At 33.6% G+C, this 18,187-nt stretch overlaps 1 protein-coding gene across 1 annotated transcript; it reads left to right on the top strand.

Annotated features, from left to right (window-relative positions):
• The first annotated feature begins 1,274 nt into the window (after nucleotides 1-1,274).
• Nucleotides 1,275-14,527, top strand: LOC132556595 (hexosaminidase D-like). The gene is made up of 13 exons (XM_060221022.1): nucleotides 1,275-1,349; nucleotides 2,101-2,210; nucleotides 3,089-3,176; nucleotides 5,350-5,428; nucleotides 5,692-5,777; nucleotides 7,036-7,219; nucleotides 7,845-7,913; nucleotides 8,615-8,810; nucleotides 10,361-10,443; nucleotides 11,275-11,356; nucleotides 12,447-12,551; nucleotides 12,862-12,948; nucleotides 13,589-14,527. The coding sequence occupies exons 1-13, from the start codon at nucleotides 1,275-1,277 to the stop codon at nucleotides 13,767-13,769; spliced, it is 1,425 nt and encodes a 474-aa protein (XP_060077005.1). The 3' UTR covers nucleotides 13,770-14,527.
• Nucleotides 14,528-18,187: the final 3,660 nt, after the last annotated feature.

Genomic DNA, 18,187 nt, shown 5'->3' with positions numbered 1-18,187 from the left:
GCATATTATTTTTGCTGGCAACTGTGAATTCTTGAGATCAGGGACCTATAATACAGATTATACGTCCCTGGTGAGATTATACAATGTTTCTCACAACTTTTCATATTTCATGCTAGATATAAATTATTTTCTTTGATTATAACAAACTCGCAAAAACAATCATGTTTTTGCACGTTTTGGATCCATTGTTTATTATTGTACAAGGGGTACATGCGTTAATTATAATGGTAAAATACATGCATATTCCTAGCGTCCAGCAAGGAATCGAACCAGGTCTCTAGTGTGATGATTTTGGGCAGTCTATAATGAACTAAAGCAGGATTGGTAAGTTCAGGGACGGAGACTGTATTTAACACTGTGTACACAGAATTGTCAACCTCTTGCATTGTCAAATAATTTTTAGTCATGGTTGTCAAAGTGAAGGATAAAAAGGTGTTTTAAAGGGTTATCATGAGGCAAAAAGACCGTATAATCAATTCTTTTTATATCAAGATATTGCATCACAGTTTGACCGATATCAGATTGAGAGGTCTGACTGTGGGAGGAAATTCTAGTGCCCGGGGAAAACCCACCTGGTTGGGCAGGTGACAAAATACCTTTTCATGTCTGTTCTGGGAATCGAACCTCAGATGCCTAGGTGAAAGACGAGTGTGTTACCATCATGCATCATGTTTCCTTTCAGTTAGATTTAAACATAAACATAAACAATGTCAAAATGATGAGTAACCTTACATGTATTTTGATTTTGTTTTAGGTTTTTGGACTGGATGACCTAAATTTGAAATCGTGTTATCACTTGGGATGTCACATCATCACAATGGACATAGGTAATGACATACATTTATGTTTATTTTCTGACTAAATGCCAACTTCTCTTACCAGAAATTGACTATTATTGTATGTACATTGTACTGTGTCTTGTTTGATTTATGTTTTTCATTGAAACAGGAAATATTTACCATATGTTAAAAATTGAAACAAGCATATTATATGTCATTGTAAGCTACCAGGCTATGGGAAAATGCCCTTTTTTTGTTCCATTCATGCCAATCAATTAGAAACCATGTATCTATCTACACCAGAATGATTGTTTATGCTGTATGCATTCTGTATGTAGATATATTAGTCAGCATTTATTACTTGTATGTAAATGAGTAATGACTTAATTAAATGTCAGTATTTAAATTTTATTGATGTATGTAAGTGAATGATGACTAAATTAAGTATTTGTATAAATTCAATTAATGAAGTAATATGTCTATATATTTATCAACATGTTCATCTTTTTTCACAGGTTGGTCCACTTGGATCTGAAAGGTGCTCCCCCAAAAGTGGATTATTTTGAAAAGGTCATAATTTAAAGACTTTTTCCATAGAAAAGCTATCTAACACTGTGTAACCTGTCTAACCATTTATATGTATAACTTGAGTCTATGTTTGCAATATATTTCCCAATCAGCTGTTCAGTACTTCCTGGTTGACTTTTCTGTTCTGACATGAAATATGCCCGATTAGACAGGTTTCATTCTGTGTGTCTATCCTCATATTGTCCAATAAGACAGGTCTAGTGAATCTTTGTCCACAAGTATTAGAGTTCATTTTGAGGTGAGGTTGCTGTAAATATTATAGTTTGTTGTATCAATGAAAACAATTTAGTAATTGTGTTCCTTTGTGAATTCTCATGGTTTGATGAATAACGTTATAAATAATCAGGGCTCTCAATCTGCCAGATTTGGGGCCAATATTCGGCTCCATTCCCAATGCAAAAAAGTATCTTTTTTCCCAATTTAGACCCCAAGTTTTCCCAATTCTAAGGAAAACACAGTTATTTTTCCCAATTCTAAGGGTGTGAGAGCCCTGATAATTATGTGTCTGGGACATAGATAAAATGATAACACCATTAAAACATTACAATAGACAATAAATAAAGGGTGATCCAGTAGCCCTAATGTAGAACTTTACAGTAGCGTCCTTGACACAATGAAACATTAGTAACACCTGTCCAGTCTTTCCACAGCTTACCTTGTAATATTTGACACGAACTGATGGACTTAAGATAAACTAAATTTTGTGATTTATTCTGACCGTTTTCTGTGACAGATCTTCCCCTGGCTGAAGCGGTTTGGAGCTACAGGGCTACTGATTGAGTATGAGGACATGTTTCCTTATTGGGGGGACTTGGAGGAGATAGCTTGTGAATATGCATACAGGTAATACAATTTCTGTATCTGTACAAGGCCTCCTAATGTTACAAGTCATACAGGTAATACAATTTCTGTATCTGTACAAGGCCTCCTAATGTTACAAGTCGTACAGGTAATACAATTTCTGTATCTGCACAAGGCCTCCTAATGTTACAAGTCCTACTGGTAATACAATTTCTGTATCTGTACAAGGCCTCCTAATGTTACAAGTCATACAGGTAATACAATTTCTGTATCTGTACAAGGCCTCCTAATGTTACAAGTCATACAGGTAATACAATTTCTGTATCTGTACAAGGCCTCCTAATGTTACAAGTCGTACAGGTAATACAATTTCTGTATCTGTACAAGGCCTCCTAATGTTACAAGTCATACAGGTAATACAATTTCTGTATCTGTACAAGGCCTCCTAATGTTACACAGTCAGGTGTATTTGTACAATATATGTTAAGCTGTATGCATGTTGATAATATAATTGTTTTTAGTTTGAGGTGGTCTTATTGTTTATTTGTGTTATTGGTGTGTTGTTTACTTGGGCCATCTCAAGGTCACAGGAATCAAATGTGAGCACTTTCTTATTGATAATTGAGTGGTCCAGGGTAATGGTGTTTGACTAGTTTCATGCAAGGATTAAGAGCTACAAAAATACATCATTTACCCTTTATAATGTTTTAGGGGTCAAATTTGTTTAGAACTGCCAGTTTTCCCCTTATCAATCACCTCTAAGCCCACTGTAATGATTTGGTAACATTCTCGAGAAATTGGCTTTCAACTCTGCAATAGTTTGATGAACTGACTAAGTCTGCTTTTTAAACTGTAGAAGGGCCGAGCTGTTCAGGTATATTGTGCTTCTTGTTTACTATTTTATCATATGTTGTTTACAGTAAGGAAGCTGTAGAGAGGATTCTACAACTGGCAGCTGATAATGACCTCATAGTCATCCCTTTGGTACAGACATTCGGCCATTTTGAGGTAAGTTCTCAAACTTTGATATGAAATGGGCATTGCATATACAAAACATATGTGAATGCAAGAAGCAGGTCACAGCACAGAGACATACAGTAAATTTTAAAAGATAGACATACTTACATGTACAATTCAATGCCACACAGACCTTTGCACAGATTTACAATAATGTATATTCTAATATATGTCCTTTTACTAAGGATACAAATTATGCTGTGGTGCAGCAACTATCATTCATTGTCCATTTTCCATCTGACATCAACTTTTCAATTAAAACAACTCTTGTCAATAACCAACATACCAAATGTGGTATTTTGCTTCTGGGTTACTGGAATGAAGCCTTATAGAGTTTGCAAAAAGCAAAGACTTTCACCCTTATTCAAGGTCACAGGGTCAAATTTTAAAAATTTGTAAACAACTTCCTTCTGACTAACCAATAGGCACAGAAGCATGGTATTCAGCTGGTAGGTTCGTATTATGAAGCTTGTAAAAGTTTGCAAACAGAAATGACATTGACCCATATTCAAGGTCACAGGGGCGAAATTGTCAAAAGCTGTTAAATACACCTTCTAGTATACACAAACTCTGAAAAGCAAGATATTTAGTAAAAAGGGTATTTCTAAGTAAAAGCCAGACAGTTTTTGAGAAAAAAAGAAATGGCATTGACCTATTATCCAGGTCATAACTGTCACTGTTTAGAGATGAGTATTAGAAGCTGTTTGTTGTGGAAATTTGGTAATATTGATTGGATGTGTCCACTTTGAAAGTCAATCGTGTATGTGTTACCGTATTTGTGATAAACACCCATTCTATTTTTTTTTCTATGAACCTGGTATTACAGCTGAGTGATGTCGGCCTGTTGGTCCTCTTATTGTCATGTCACTTTCATGTCTTCTTTTGACAGATCAAAATATTGCAAAATTGATACGTAGGTTTGAAATTAAAAAAAAAAAAATTTTTTGTACACATACATACTAACCTTTTGATTTAAAACATTTTCAATTAAGAACAGTGTCTACAAGATTGTCCGGTTAATTTTTCACCAATTTTCATTTCAAACTCACAAATTACCACAAGTGAGAGGATGAATGCATTTTCTTTACTCATCGTTTCATTTCACGTTCATTAAAGTAAATGTACTTCACAGAACAAATTGTTTCCTTACTTTTTAGTTATCAAGTTACTAGCAGAAATTAATATTTTTACTTTTTAGTTATCAAGTTACTAGCAGAAATTTATTTTTTTACTTTTTAGTTATCAAGTTACTAGCAGAAATTAATATTTTTACTTTTTAGTTATCAAGTTACTAGCAGAAATTAATATTTTTTCCGTTTTAGTTATCAAGTTACTAGCAGAAATTAATATTTTTTCCGTTTTAGTTATCAAGTTACAAGCAGAAATTTATTTTTTTACTTTTTAGTTATCAAGTTACTAGCAGAAATTTATTTTTTTACTTTTTAGTTATCAAGTTACTAGCAGAAATTAATATTTTTTCCGTTTTAGTTATCAAGTTACAAGCAGAAATTTATTTTTTTACTTTTTAGTTATCAAGTTACTAGCAGAAATTTATGTTTTTACTTTTTAGTTATCAAGTTACTAGCAGAAATTAATATTTTTACTTTTTAGTTATCAAGTTACTAGCAGAAATTAATTTTTTTACTTTTTAGTTATCAAGTTACTAGCAGAAATTTATTTTTTTACTTTTTAGTTATCAAGTTACTAGCAGAAATTAATATTTTTACTTTTTAGTTATCAAGTTACTAGCAGAAATTTATGTTTTTACTTTTTAGTTATCAAGTTACTAGCAGAAATTAATATTTTTACTTTTTAGTTATCAAGTTACTAGCAGAAATTTATTTTTTTACTTTTTAGTTATCAAGTTACTAGCAGAAATTTATTTTTTTACTTTTTAGTTATCAAGTTACTAGCAGAAATTAATATTTTTCCCATTTTAGTTATCAAGTTACTAGCAGAAATTTATGTTTTTACTTTTTAGTTATCAAGTTACTAGCAGAAATTAATATTTTTACTTTTTAGTTATCAAGTTACTAGCAGAAATTAATATTTTTTCCGTTTTAGTTATCAAGTTACAAGCAGAAATTTATTTTTTTACTTTTTAGTTATCAAGTTACTAGCAGAAATTTATCATTTTATCAAATATACTTATGTCTCTTTTCAGTTTGTATTAAAACATGACAAGTTTGTGTCTTTACGAGAAGTTCCCACTTTTCCGATGGCGCTCTGTCCTTCCAATCCAGGTAAATACTCTTGTTATACAATTCAGTGAATGTGTTTGTCCATCTGTTTGTTAATTTCTAACAAAAGGGACCACACCTTAATTTGACCACGCCTAACTGTTGATGGTGGGATTAATGCCAAAAATTAAGAAACTTAAACAAGGGAAGTTAATAAACTCTTACAGTAATTTGTATTGTAGTGTAAGATGAATTTTTTTGTATTGATAAAAAAGATATAAACCAGATTAAGGTTAATGAGGCTGATATGTGTATTTTACTTTCAGATTCCCTGACCGCTGTAACAATGATGATTGATCAGGTGATAGAACTTCACCCGGCACTTCAGTGGTTCCATATAGGAGCTGATGAGGTATACAGTTCCAAAATAGTCCACAGGGGAAACAACCTTTTCAAGTATTTGGTCAAAGAAGCCATCTGGATACTCCACAATGGGCCAATACTAAACAGGGACGAGGGGGGCCACAGACTCTCACACATCTATGACCAAGTGTTAAACAAAGCAACACCAAAATGACTACAGTATCTTGTTCCCATCTTGTGTATTTTTTTTGTCTATAATCTTTTTACCATTTCGTGACACTATTTTCAACTTGGTGTACATAGGATTATAGTACAGCTGAAAAAGGTTGATTGATTCTCTACTATCTTGTACACTACATGCATCACGGTTAGTATACTCCACACTGGTCATTTGTCTGATGAAGGTCACCGAGTAGTCATTGAAACATCACACTCTAAATTTCTACTGGTTGTGTTATAAGATGAAGGAGACCGTGAAGTTATCAAAACGGCACACTCTAATCTTCTATTGATTGTTTTGTAAGAACTTCTATCCTATTGACATAACCAACCTGAAGAAAATGTTGAAATAAAAATGCAAAAATATATTGTTACTGTGTAACGTTCCTCAGAGGTATCGATTGTTTATACAGACCCTTCAGTAGTGAAACATTTGTCAACCATCCCAGCATGAAAGATTTATTAGCAATTGTGTGGTACTTTGTTTAGAAATCCTTTACAGTTTGTGAAATGTGTTTCTCGTTTGAAGTAAAGTGGATTGTTATCAAATAGAATGGTCAAAACTTTAAATCTATTGCTGTTTATGACTTACTTAGAAATCATACATTTTCACGGGGATCAATTTTTGTGTTTTTCTGAAAATTCTTTTTTATGGACTTTTAATTTCATGGATAAATATGGCCTGATAGATCTACTTAATATACATAATAGTTTGTGATCATATGAATTCATGAAATAAGGATACCTACAAATCAATGAAAAAAAACCCACAGAGAATGAAAAATACCATAATCATAATTCAAAGTCAAATTCAATACAAAAAGGGTAAAATATGAACAAAAGAAAGATTTACACAGAAAAAGTACAGGGAGAATAAGACCAGGTGTTCCAGAAGAGTAAACGTGTTCTGCTTCATCGAAAGTAAAGCCCTCACAAAAATTAGTATCTTTACAGTATAGAGATATGGAGAGAACAACCTAGAACCCTTAAAGTTTCCATAATCGATTGCAATGACATCATGAAATATATTTCTAATCCTCAATTAATTGATAAACACATAATTGATTTCCATTTGTTACTGATATTAGGTGTACCACATCGGAATTTGTGACAAGTGTAAGAAGCGGATGAATGTGGAGAATTTATCAACACAGCAGCTCTTTTTTGCCCACACACAGGCTGTTCTTCTCTACCTCAAGGCCAAGCATCCAAACATAAAAGCCATCATGTGGGATGACATGCTACGCTTCACTGAACTCCCTGTTCTTCAAGGTAGACTTAGTCGCTATGCTTCACTGAACTCTCTGTTCTTCAAGGTAAACTTAGTGGCTACGCTTCACTGAACTCTGTTCTTCAAGGTAGACTTAGTTGCTATGCTTCACTGAACTCTCTGTCCTTCAAGGTAAACCTAGTGGCTACGCTTCACTGAACTCCCTGTTCTGCAAGGTAGTCTTAGTTGCTTTGCTTCACTGAACTCTCTGTTCTTCAAGGTAAACGTAGTCTCATATGGCATCTTATTATTGAACTGTCTGACTTCACCTGTTTGCTCGGTGTATCGCCCTGTCAACAGTCAGGGTCAATTTGAGGCAGGGTCTCTCTGTATTTACCAGTGACTTTCTTATTGAACATCCTTTCCAAAGCAATCAGAGTTAAATACCTTGCACAACTATGACAAAACTGGAAATTAAGGGATCTTAGTTAACATCATGAGTGAAAAACCATAGCAACAAGTGATCAGATAACACACGTCGGATACTTTATGTTTGAACTTATTGGAGAAACCTAATGCACTTATTGCAGTCAAACCAAAGTCTTGTACTGTGTCATTCCACTGTATTTATTGCCACTGTTAATGATGATGGAACGTGATGTAACCATGGTGATTGTTTCACTGTAGGGTCTGGTCTTGGAGGTCTGGTGGAAGTGATGGTGTGGCACTACCTCAGCAACTTCCTTCTTCCAGCAGGTAAGTCAAATACATAATTTTGTCTTTCTGCCCTCAGTTCTTTCAATTGATAAACTATATACGTTACTTTCTCCCCTAAGGAATAAGTCGTGCACATTTTCCTTCCTTGAGAAAGAAAGAACACACGACTTCCTCCCTCATGAAAGAAAGAACACACGACTTCCTCCCTCATGAAAGAAAGAACACACGACTTCCTCCCTCTTGAAAGAAAGAACACACAACTTCCTCCCTCATGAAAGAAAGTACACCTGATTTCCTTTCTCAAAGAATAAGTTTAACATTATATCCTTCCTAAAAAACACACACCTTTTTCACTGGAGAATTAAGTCTTATACAACTTCCTCCCTCAAGGATTAAGTCATATACAACTTCCTAGTCGCACACAACTTCCTCTTCTCAAGGAATAATTCACACAACACACAACTTTCTCTCTCTCAAGGACTTAGTCACACAGCTTCTTCACACATGATCTGATCAGTCACACAGCTTTTTCTCACATGAGCTGATCAGTCATACTCAAATTCCTCCCTCCTTGACTAAGTCACATACACCTTCCCTCTAGAACTAAATAAGTGTGTATCAACTACACCATTCATTCAGTATTATAAGAAGATTTTGAGATCTATTTGATAAGTTCAGATCACCCAAAGTTAACAAACAAGCAAAAACCAACTTATCTAATTGTTTTGTGTATACTTCAGATATATGGGATAAGTTTTCTCAGGTGTTCCCTAATATCTGGTTCGCCAGTGCGTTTAAAGGTGCAACAGGCTCAAGTGTGTATGTGACAAACATCAAATACCATGTGGAGAATCATCTTGCTTGGCTACAGATACTGGAGAAGGAGAAAGCAAAATTTCACAACTTCCGAGGTTTTGCGATTACTGGTTGGCAAAGGTAAGGCTATAAAGGTACCTGACACTGTACATTTCAGGCTTCTGACATGAATGCTAGACATTAAGTGTTGTAGGTATGACTACTACAATATTTTGTGTTGTAGGTATGACCACTATGCTATTTTATATTGTAGGTATGACCAGTATGCTATTTAGTGTTGTAGGTATGACCACTATGCTTTTTTATATTGTAGGTATGACCACTATGCTATTTTGTGTTGTAGGTATGACCACTATACTATTTTATGTTGTAGGTATGACCACTATGCTATTTCGTGTTGTAGGTATGACCACTATGCTATTTTGTGTTGTAGGTGGTGTGACCACTATGCTATTTTGTGTTGTAGGTATGACCACTATGCTATGTTGTGTTGTAGGTATGACCACTATGCTATTTCGTGTTGTAGGTATGACCACTATGCTATTTCGTGTTGTAGGTATGACCACTATGCTATTTTATATTGTAGGTATGACCACTATGCTATTTTATGTTGTAGGTATGACCACTATGCTATTTTATGTTGTAGGTATGACCACTATGCTATTTTATATTGTAGGTATGACCACTATGCTATTTTATATTGTAGGTATGACCACTATGCTATTTCGTGTTGTAGGTATGACCACTATGCTATTTTATATTGTAGGTATGACAGTGCTCCAGATAACTTTTTGACATGTGGGGTTTTCACTCCTACCTTTATAAATTGAGGGGTTTTTTCACCCCTGCCTTCAACAAGTGTATGGGTTTTTCCATATTAGGGTAACACTGAATTTGTAAACATTTTTGACAGCGCCATATTTGCTATGCGACTGGTTTATAATCACGATCAAGAAAGCGCTTGTTACGAGTTTCGTTTACTTGATAAGTGTCTGTTTGACTTAGATTATTGAGTTTTCTAACTACGTAATATTGGAGCCGGACATTGACGCAGAGTCCGGATTTCGCACGGGTTAATGACGCAAATCTTATTATTTTCCTAGCGTGAAATTAGAAATATTGTGCGTGAAAACGCATTCACGCAGGCTATCTGGAGCACTGTATGACCTCTATGCTATTTTGTGTTGTAGGTATGACCACTATGCTATTTTATATTGTAGGTATGACCACTATGCTATTTTATGTTGTAGGTATGACCACTATGCTATTTTATGTTGTAGGTATGACCACTATGATATTTTATATTGTAGGTATGACCACTATGCTATTTTGTGTTGTAGGTATGACCACTATGCTATTTCGTGTTGTAGGTATGACCACTATGCTATTTTATATTGTAGGTATGACCACTATGCTATTTTGTGTTGTAGGTATGACCACTATGCTATTTTATATTGTAGGTATGACCACTATGCTATTTTATATTGTAGGTATGACCACTATGCTATTTTATGTTGTAGGTATGACCACTATGCTATTTTATATTGTAGGTATGACCACTATGCTATTTTATATTGTAGGTATGACCACTATGCTATTTCGTGTTGTAGGTATGACCACTATGCTATTTTATATTGTAGGTATGACCACTATGCTATTTTACATTGTAGGTATGACCACTATGCTATTTTGTGTGAACTATTACCACAAGCACTTCCGTCTCTTGCCATATGTCTGTCAATCCTCAATAAAGGTCAGTGTGATTAGTTGATAAGGATATAAGTTTTAACATTTGTCAGTTGAGTGAGGTTTAGATTTATGAAAGTGACATCATGGTAAAACAATATCTCTTAAGTGAATTTTTTTTATTATTGCATACATATATCAAGTGTATTACCTTATGAACAATGACAGTTGGTTTTTGATGAAATATACACATAACAAGTGGTTAATTGATTATCATAAAGTGGAAATTCGTATCAGTTGATTAACAATCTGGATATATAAATTTTTGCATCACATTTGATGATGATGCATGCAAAACACTGTAAAAAACTGGATATCTGCCTGAATCATTCGTGATTATGTTGGCAATTAATGTTTATTATTTGTAATTCTGAATTGTGTTAGAGTTATCCGATAACATATGCCACTCCCAGAACAAAATCTGCTGCTGAAAAATCAGATTTTACCTACTGTGCCTCTATTGTCAATTGAGTTCGTGTTGGCAAAGTGAACTGCTTTGTTTTCTGATCTATTAAGTAACATTATCAGCACTAAATTTGAGGGGGGCTTCCCGAACGAAAGGAGTGGTCAAGCTGGACATTGGAATTGGACTAAGAATATTAGGATACCACAGAAACATAACTGAAAATGTATCAAACGAGTTCAAGAAAATTTCAGTTTTTACGGTGATGTCCCTTTACGATGATAATACAAGTAGCTGAAATTAATATCTTGCTTTATTGGTTATTTTGTCATTGAATTATTAAGTATTTTTGTTAAATTTTTCAATTTATTTATTTGATTTTAAGGTTTTTAGACTTAAAGTTAATAAAAGCATTTTTTTTTTACATTTGTACAGGGACCTTTTCCTTTGATATCCACAACGAGGTTTCTAAACAACTGAAATCTACTAGTCTCATTCCAATTAATGCACCTCATTTGTAAGTACAAATTTTATACTTAATTAATATTCACTACTGCATACATTATAATTAAAATTCAGTTGAAAAGCTGTAAAATTTGCATTAAAATAATGAAAATCGTTAAAAATACCAATGAAATCATGTTTTGAATTTTTTAATTGATCTGTACAACTTATATTAAAAGTCATTTAAATTAATTATTAATATCCATTAACTGATGCAAAAACAAAAAAAAAACAATGAAATTACACTTGTACACAATAAAGTATTTGACAGGTATGAATAAAGTACTAAGATTTGTATTGTATTTTTTTAATGGACATTTTGATATCAAGTGTAAATACGTTTTGTATGATAGATAAAGGATAAAATCAATACCATGTCTATTGACAAATTGTAACTCCACATGTGTTTTTTGTGGTGGAAAAATCATGTAAAAAGGGAAAGAAAAGGAAAAAAGGATTTTGCATTTTTTTAAAATTTAGAATTAAATGTCTTACATTTCCAATTCTTTTATTTTTACTGAACACTACAATTCATTTTTTCATACCACTAATAACACTACCATTACAGATCAATGTTATGTCCATTTGAGAAATATTGAAATAATGTTCATTATCTTCAAGGACTTTGTTTTTCCTTATTTTTTTTATTGTGTATCTCACCTTATAGGCTTACTTGTAAGAGGACAATGAAATAACACCTCGTTTCTCAGAAACGAGCTTCATAAGTGATTAATTCTTATTAAAGATTGATAACCTGAAAATAAAAGAAAACTAAATCTCCAGAAAATAGAACTACATATGATTAAGATAAATATGAAAAATGATGGTGAATTTCTCATCCTCATGGACACATTTTAATCTGTGTTTTTATGTCGAGAGTTTCATTGTAAATATAAACTAACTGATTTTGTTTATGCTGTCAATGGTGTAAAATAAATGATATAAATAAGTGTCTTTTAAGGAGTGAGATTCCACACAGCGAATTCCCTGGGTCAGACATATATAAAGTTATGTTAAATTACTGTGTTTAAGGACCGAGATTCCACACAGCGAATTCCCTGGGTCAGACATATATAAAGTTATGTTAAATTACTGTGTTTAAGGACCGAGATTCCACACAGTGAATTCCCTGGGTCAGACATATATAAAGCTATGTTGGAGTTTATTCGAGTGGATTTAGCTTTTGATGACTTCATGAACAATGAGGCGTGAGTTTATTTCTTTTATTTTCGTAATTCAGACATTGTCAAAAATTTAACCTGTAAATGGTTGATGGCAAATCAGATTTGTAATTCAGGAATGATAAATTAGTTTGAGTCATCCATCAAGGATTTTGAAAACCAATATTGATAATTAATATTTATAATTATGTATGTTTGTTCTGTTTACAATGATACAATTTTTTTTGTGCATTCTGATAAATTCAATATTATTTAAATTAGTTACCTGGTTTAAATTTCATGGTTATTGTTAAAAATTATACAAAATTAATGTAATATCTCATGAAATCTGATTCAGGCGTTTGACATGGATGAACGAATACCATTTGAAGCGGAATTTTGCCAACCCTGTACATGTGGAACCTTTATTGGCTCAAGCTGTAGAGTAAGGATTCTTAAAGATCAATATGTTATTGAAAGTGTACAAACTTGTGATGTATTTCTCAAATATAGTTATTATACACTCTGCTGTTTTATGGGTAAGCAAATAATGCTATAAATCTTTCTCTGTGACATCATGTCCCACCCAAAATCTGTCATCACTCCAGGGTAGGGTATTTTATCAAACATTTTACAAACATCAGCTATGGCATACCTGGGTCAAGTTTGCATTTCTTAACTCCCGAACCAAGGTCATCATTACTATTTATAGAAAGTTTCAGTTTCGTTTCAGTTGTACAGCTATTTTAACTTTTTTCTCAAGGAATTGGAACAAACTTCATGTTACTGTCAAACATTGATAGGATGTTCATTTCTTTCTGGTTATATATATATATATTCATGTGGCTATTGAATTAAATCAATTTTAGGTGAAAGTCAAAGTGTCTTTTCATGGTTAATTTCATAACTATAATTATAGCATGGTAAAGTTAATTGATTGGGATTTTTTACTTAAAATGAACTTAATTAAATTTAATAGCATAGCTCTTTGACTTTTAAATTTTGTATATAAAATCTTGTATGGAAAATAAGCTGGACTGAAGTACAATGTTATGGATGTAAAATTTTGTGATTTTTTTTTTCAGAATCCTGGACAGCCTCCAGATGTTATACAGCAGGTTACAGACAGCCCTGTCCCAGATTTTCTATCCTAACACTGTCGAAGAGTGGCTAGCAGTCTTCCCAGGATACCGTATCTCTAAACTCTCCGAGGTAGTGGAGACCGTCCGAAATAATCTAGGTCACAATAAGGACATGCAGACTTAAAAAATCCCCAAATAAACATGAACCTTTGAGTGTTGTGAGATATCTCTGTAATAGTCGGTAGGTTTTTGAGGAATAGAACGACAAGAATTGTCCCAAGGGTCAAGGTTTTGTTCACTTCTGAGAAGATTTATCTCGGTTAATTTTTTATTTACAAAATGTGTTTCCCTAAAATATAGAATCTTTTTAATGATAGTGCATATTCTGCCTTCAGAAAAATTACTGGATTTTTAGCCCACCATCCGATGATTGGGGGGGGGGGGACGACTATTCCTATTCAAACCTACGTCTGTGGTCTATCCATCTGTCTGTATACAATTTTTGTTATTGTTAAATCTTGAGAAGCACTGGATGGGTCTTTCTCAAATTCCATAGGTAGCTTTGTCCCTAGTTGTGCCCATTTTGATTCTGGGACTTATCAGAAAAGACAAAATGGCTTCCAGGCAACCATCTTGGATTTGGCAAGTAAAGATTATCATCACCATTTCTTCAAAGGAATGTTCAAATTTCTTATCATTAAGAGCAAAAAACAGAGAAGTGAATAGAAAAGAAGGGAAAAGATTCAATTTCAAAGAGCAAATAAAGATCAAATAATGGTGGATGCCAACATCCCTCTGGGATCTCTTGTTTATAGAATGCTCTAAATATAAATACTAATTAGAATTTTTCATCTACCTGACCTGGCTACACATGATAAGATGGCAATCTTTTCATATTTCCTGTCATCAATCCACTCATGAAAATTCTTTTCAGCTACGATGTTTTCCAACAGAAGGATAATTCTTTATGTTTGCAAAACTTGTTGCTGAGATCTTATCACAGGTATTTGCAACATGACGTATGATTTTCGGACAATGAAGAGAGAAGTGACTTGCATTATCTTCAATATTCAGTACGTATTCTTAAAAAAATCGTAGCATGACCAAATCTTGTTCCAAAGTTAAAGATGTTCGTGTGGTGCTGCAGTCTGCTTTTAGAGAGCCTTTTAGAAGGTTAATGTCAATATGTTGTGACTATTTTGTACTTGATAAAAAGTTGCAGTGTTGTCATGCTTAGTAATTTGTGCAATATCTTCTATTCTATTGAGGCAATCATGTATATTTGTTTGAGACTTGAATTAATAATGTTGATGGGGTGCATGGGATGGCTTTTCAGGTTAACAGCTAGGACCAGTAACCTTATATTTCTCAAAGTAAAACTATAGTGATGTTTATGTTCAAGACTTGAATTCATAATGTTGCTGGGATGTTTGGGATGACTTTTGAAGTTAACAGCTATGACTATCCTACTGTTATTCAAAGTAGAATTATAGTCATTTCTAGATCTCTGTGCAATAACCTTTTTTCTTATAAGTCAATTGTGCTTATATTTGTTATATAGAAAATCAAACACTGATGTAATGCTAAAGGGATATAACTCTGTCTCACTCAGCCAATCTTTCTCGTCACTAATTGGTATCTCATAGGAGTCACTAAAGGGATATAACTCTATCTTACTCAGCCAATCTTTCTCGTCACTAATTGGTATCTCATAGGAGTCACTAAAGGGATATAACTCTATCTTACTCAGCCAATCTTTCTCGTCACTAATTGGTATCGCGTAGGAGTCACTAAAGGGGTATAACTCTATCTCGCTCAGCCAATCTTTCTCGTCACTAATTTGTATCTCGTAGGAGTCACTGGAACTATGTGATGTAGCTGTACTGTTTGAGTATAGATATTTTGCATGGACATGGCACAACCATATTGGAAGGTTTAACAATTTTTTTATTTACGAGGAACAACAGGATGTGTAGTCCTATAATCATGGAAAACTTTTGATTAAATAGTCAGGGTCACAATATGTTCATTGATACAAAGAAAAGAGGTCTGATTGATCTTTTAATCTCTTTCTTGCCTGTCAACATTTCAAGACAACATATATCATACAGAAAAAACAGGATACACAAAAAATGTGTCAACATCCCTCTTAAATATTTTATTTTATTCCAAAATTGTCTCTTTTGTTGTTGAGTGTAAAAATTTATGGCTGTTTTGACAAAATTGATGGTGTAACATGCTGAACCATCCTTTATGTGTACCTTCAAACTATTCTTAATGTGCAATATCAGTACAGTGTGCTAGCACTTTGATAGTTGTAAAGACATGTTTAGAAAATTGTATTTAATGATTAGACATTAAAGACGCAATGTCATATTCTCACCAAATCACAAATCCATTATTTTCCACTTATCTGTACAAAGTTTAAAAGTGAACATATTTTTGTCCAATAAATAACAGTCTCCATGACAGTCTTTAGTATTCATATATGATTGTATAGTTTTCAACATAAATGGTTTGTTCAACTATTAATCGCTCATTAAGCCGATATCAGACCTATGTAGGATACAGTGTGGATACAAGGTTTTAAAGCAGTATAATTTCAGTATTATAACCTTGCAGCATTAAAATTCATTATACCTTTAAACAGTGTACAACAATATTCTTTAACATTAAAAAAAAACACTAGGTATTTTAGGCATAAATAAAGAACCATAATATCGGGACAGGTGTGAGTTTCAAGGTTATTGGGTCGAGGTCAAGGTCACCATTATTTTGTTTTAGAAACTCTTGGCAGCACTTCGGTGGCTTCATTCCAGGAGTGTTTTTCATCGAACTTCACATTCATTTAAAGAACAATGATAACTAAGTATGGGTTTGAGTGACAGGGTTGTAGCATCAATGTCAAGGTCACAACTACTATTTTTAGAAAATCTTTGTCAGCACCCTATAGATATTGTGTTTGTAATTTCATTCCCTTGGGGATTATATCAAGACAATTTGTAATCTTCATTATTGTGTTTTAGGTGGAACAGTGAGAGGATCTGTTTAGTTTGTGATTGCTTGTGTGGTTCTAATATGTATGACATGTATATATGTTGGATGGCAACAACATTTATTGTGTTAATGTGTGCCCTTGTAGAGCTTGGATATCAACAGATGTCGTTGTAAACTGTAGATCTATTTATGTAGGGCAGCAACGACATTGTGTTAATGTGTACCCTTGTAGAGCTTGGATATCAACAGATGTCGTTGTAAACTGTAGATCTATTTATGTAGGGCAGCAACGACATTGTGTTAATGTATACCCATGTAGAGCTTGGATATCAACAGATGTCGTTGTAAACTGTAGATCTATTTATGTAGGGCGGCAATGACATTGTGTTGATGTGTACCCTTGTAGAGCTTGGATATCAACAGATGTCATTGTAAACTGTAGATCTATTTATGTAGGGCAGCAACGACATTGTGTTAATGTATACCCATGTAGAGCTTGGATATCAACAGATGTCGTTGTAAACTGTAGATCTATTTATGTAGGGCTGCAACGACATTGTGTTAATGTATACCCATGTAGAGCTTGGATATCAACAGATGTCGTTGTGAATTGTAGATCTATTGATGTAGGGCGGCAACGACATTGTGTTAATGTATACCCATGTAGAGCTTGGATATCAACAGATGTCGTTGTAAACTGTAGATCTATTTATGTAGGACAACAACGACATTGTGTTAATGTGTGCCCTTGTAGAGCTTGGATATCAACAGATGTCGTTGTAAGCTGTAGATCTATTTATGTAGGGCAACAATGACATTGTGTTAATGTGTGCCCTTGTAGAGCTTGGATATCAACAGATGTCGTTGTGAACTGTAGATCTATTTATGTAGGACAACAACGACATTGTGTTAATGTGTGCCCTTGTAGAGCTTGGATATCAACAGATGTCGTTGTAAACTGTTGATCTATCTATGTAGGGCAACAATGACATTGTGTTAATGTGTGCCCTTGTAGAGCTTGGATATCAACAGATGTCATTGTAAACTGTAGATCTATTTATGTAGGGCAGCAACGACATTGTGTTAATGTATACCCATGTAAAGCTTAGATAACAACAGATGTCGTTGTAAACTGTAGATCTATTTATGTAGGGCGGCAACGACATTTATTGTGTAAATGTATTCTTTTACAAAGTTTTATTAACAAAAGTTGTCACTCTAGATCTAGTCATGTTTGTTCCTTCTCTATCTTCTATCTACTATGAAACTTACATAGATCAAAGTTTACTCCCGGTAGAGAAAACATGAAATCATTAAAATATAAAGTAACAAAATCGTGTTGTTTTTATTTACATATATATCTCTTCTATTTCATTGAATCAATTTGAAATGTTGCTTTTGACAAATTTTTTCACTTTTACCAAATTCTTTTCCATGAACATCTGAAAAGATTTTATATCTGTTTAACACTAATTACAAAGCAATAAATATTTCATGGCACATTAGCACATGTTTAGTAGTTTGGACAAGGCCATCACCATCACAGATGTGCCCAATGGTTTGGACAAGGCCATCACCATCACAGATGTGCCCAATGGTTTGGAC

Source organism: Ylistrum balloti, unplaced genomic scaffold (assembly GCF_031769215.1).
Source record: "Ylistrum balloti isolate Yb309-2 unplaced genomic scaffold, AGI_CSIRO_Ybal_v1 Utg369650, whole genome shotgun sequence".
Taxonomy (NCBI): domain Eukaryota; kingdom Metazoa; phylum Mollusca; class Bivalvia; order Pectinida; family Pectinidae; genus Ylistrum; species Ylistrum balloti.
Note: the sequence above shows the minus strand (reverse complement) of the source record. Positions and strands in the feature narration are given on the sequence as shown.

Bases quoted from the DNA above. Each gene is read 5' to 3' on its own strand.
- LOC132556595 (XM_060221022.1), top strand. From the start codon at position 1,275: ATGTTCATCTTTTTTCACAGGTTGGTCCACTTGGATCTGAAAGGTGCT. The intron at 3,177-5,349 runs GTAAGTTCTCAA...GTCTCTTTTCAG, and splicing joins AGACATTCGGCCATTTTGAG to TTTGTATTAAAACATGACAA. The intron at 5,778-7,035 runs GTATACAGTTCC...TACTGATATTAG, and splicing joins TCCATATAGGAGCTGATGAG to GTGTACCACATCGGAATTTG.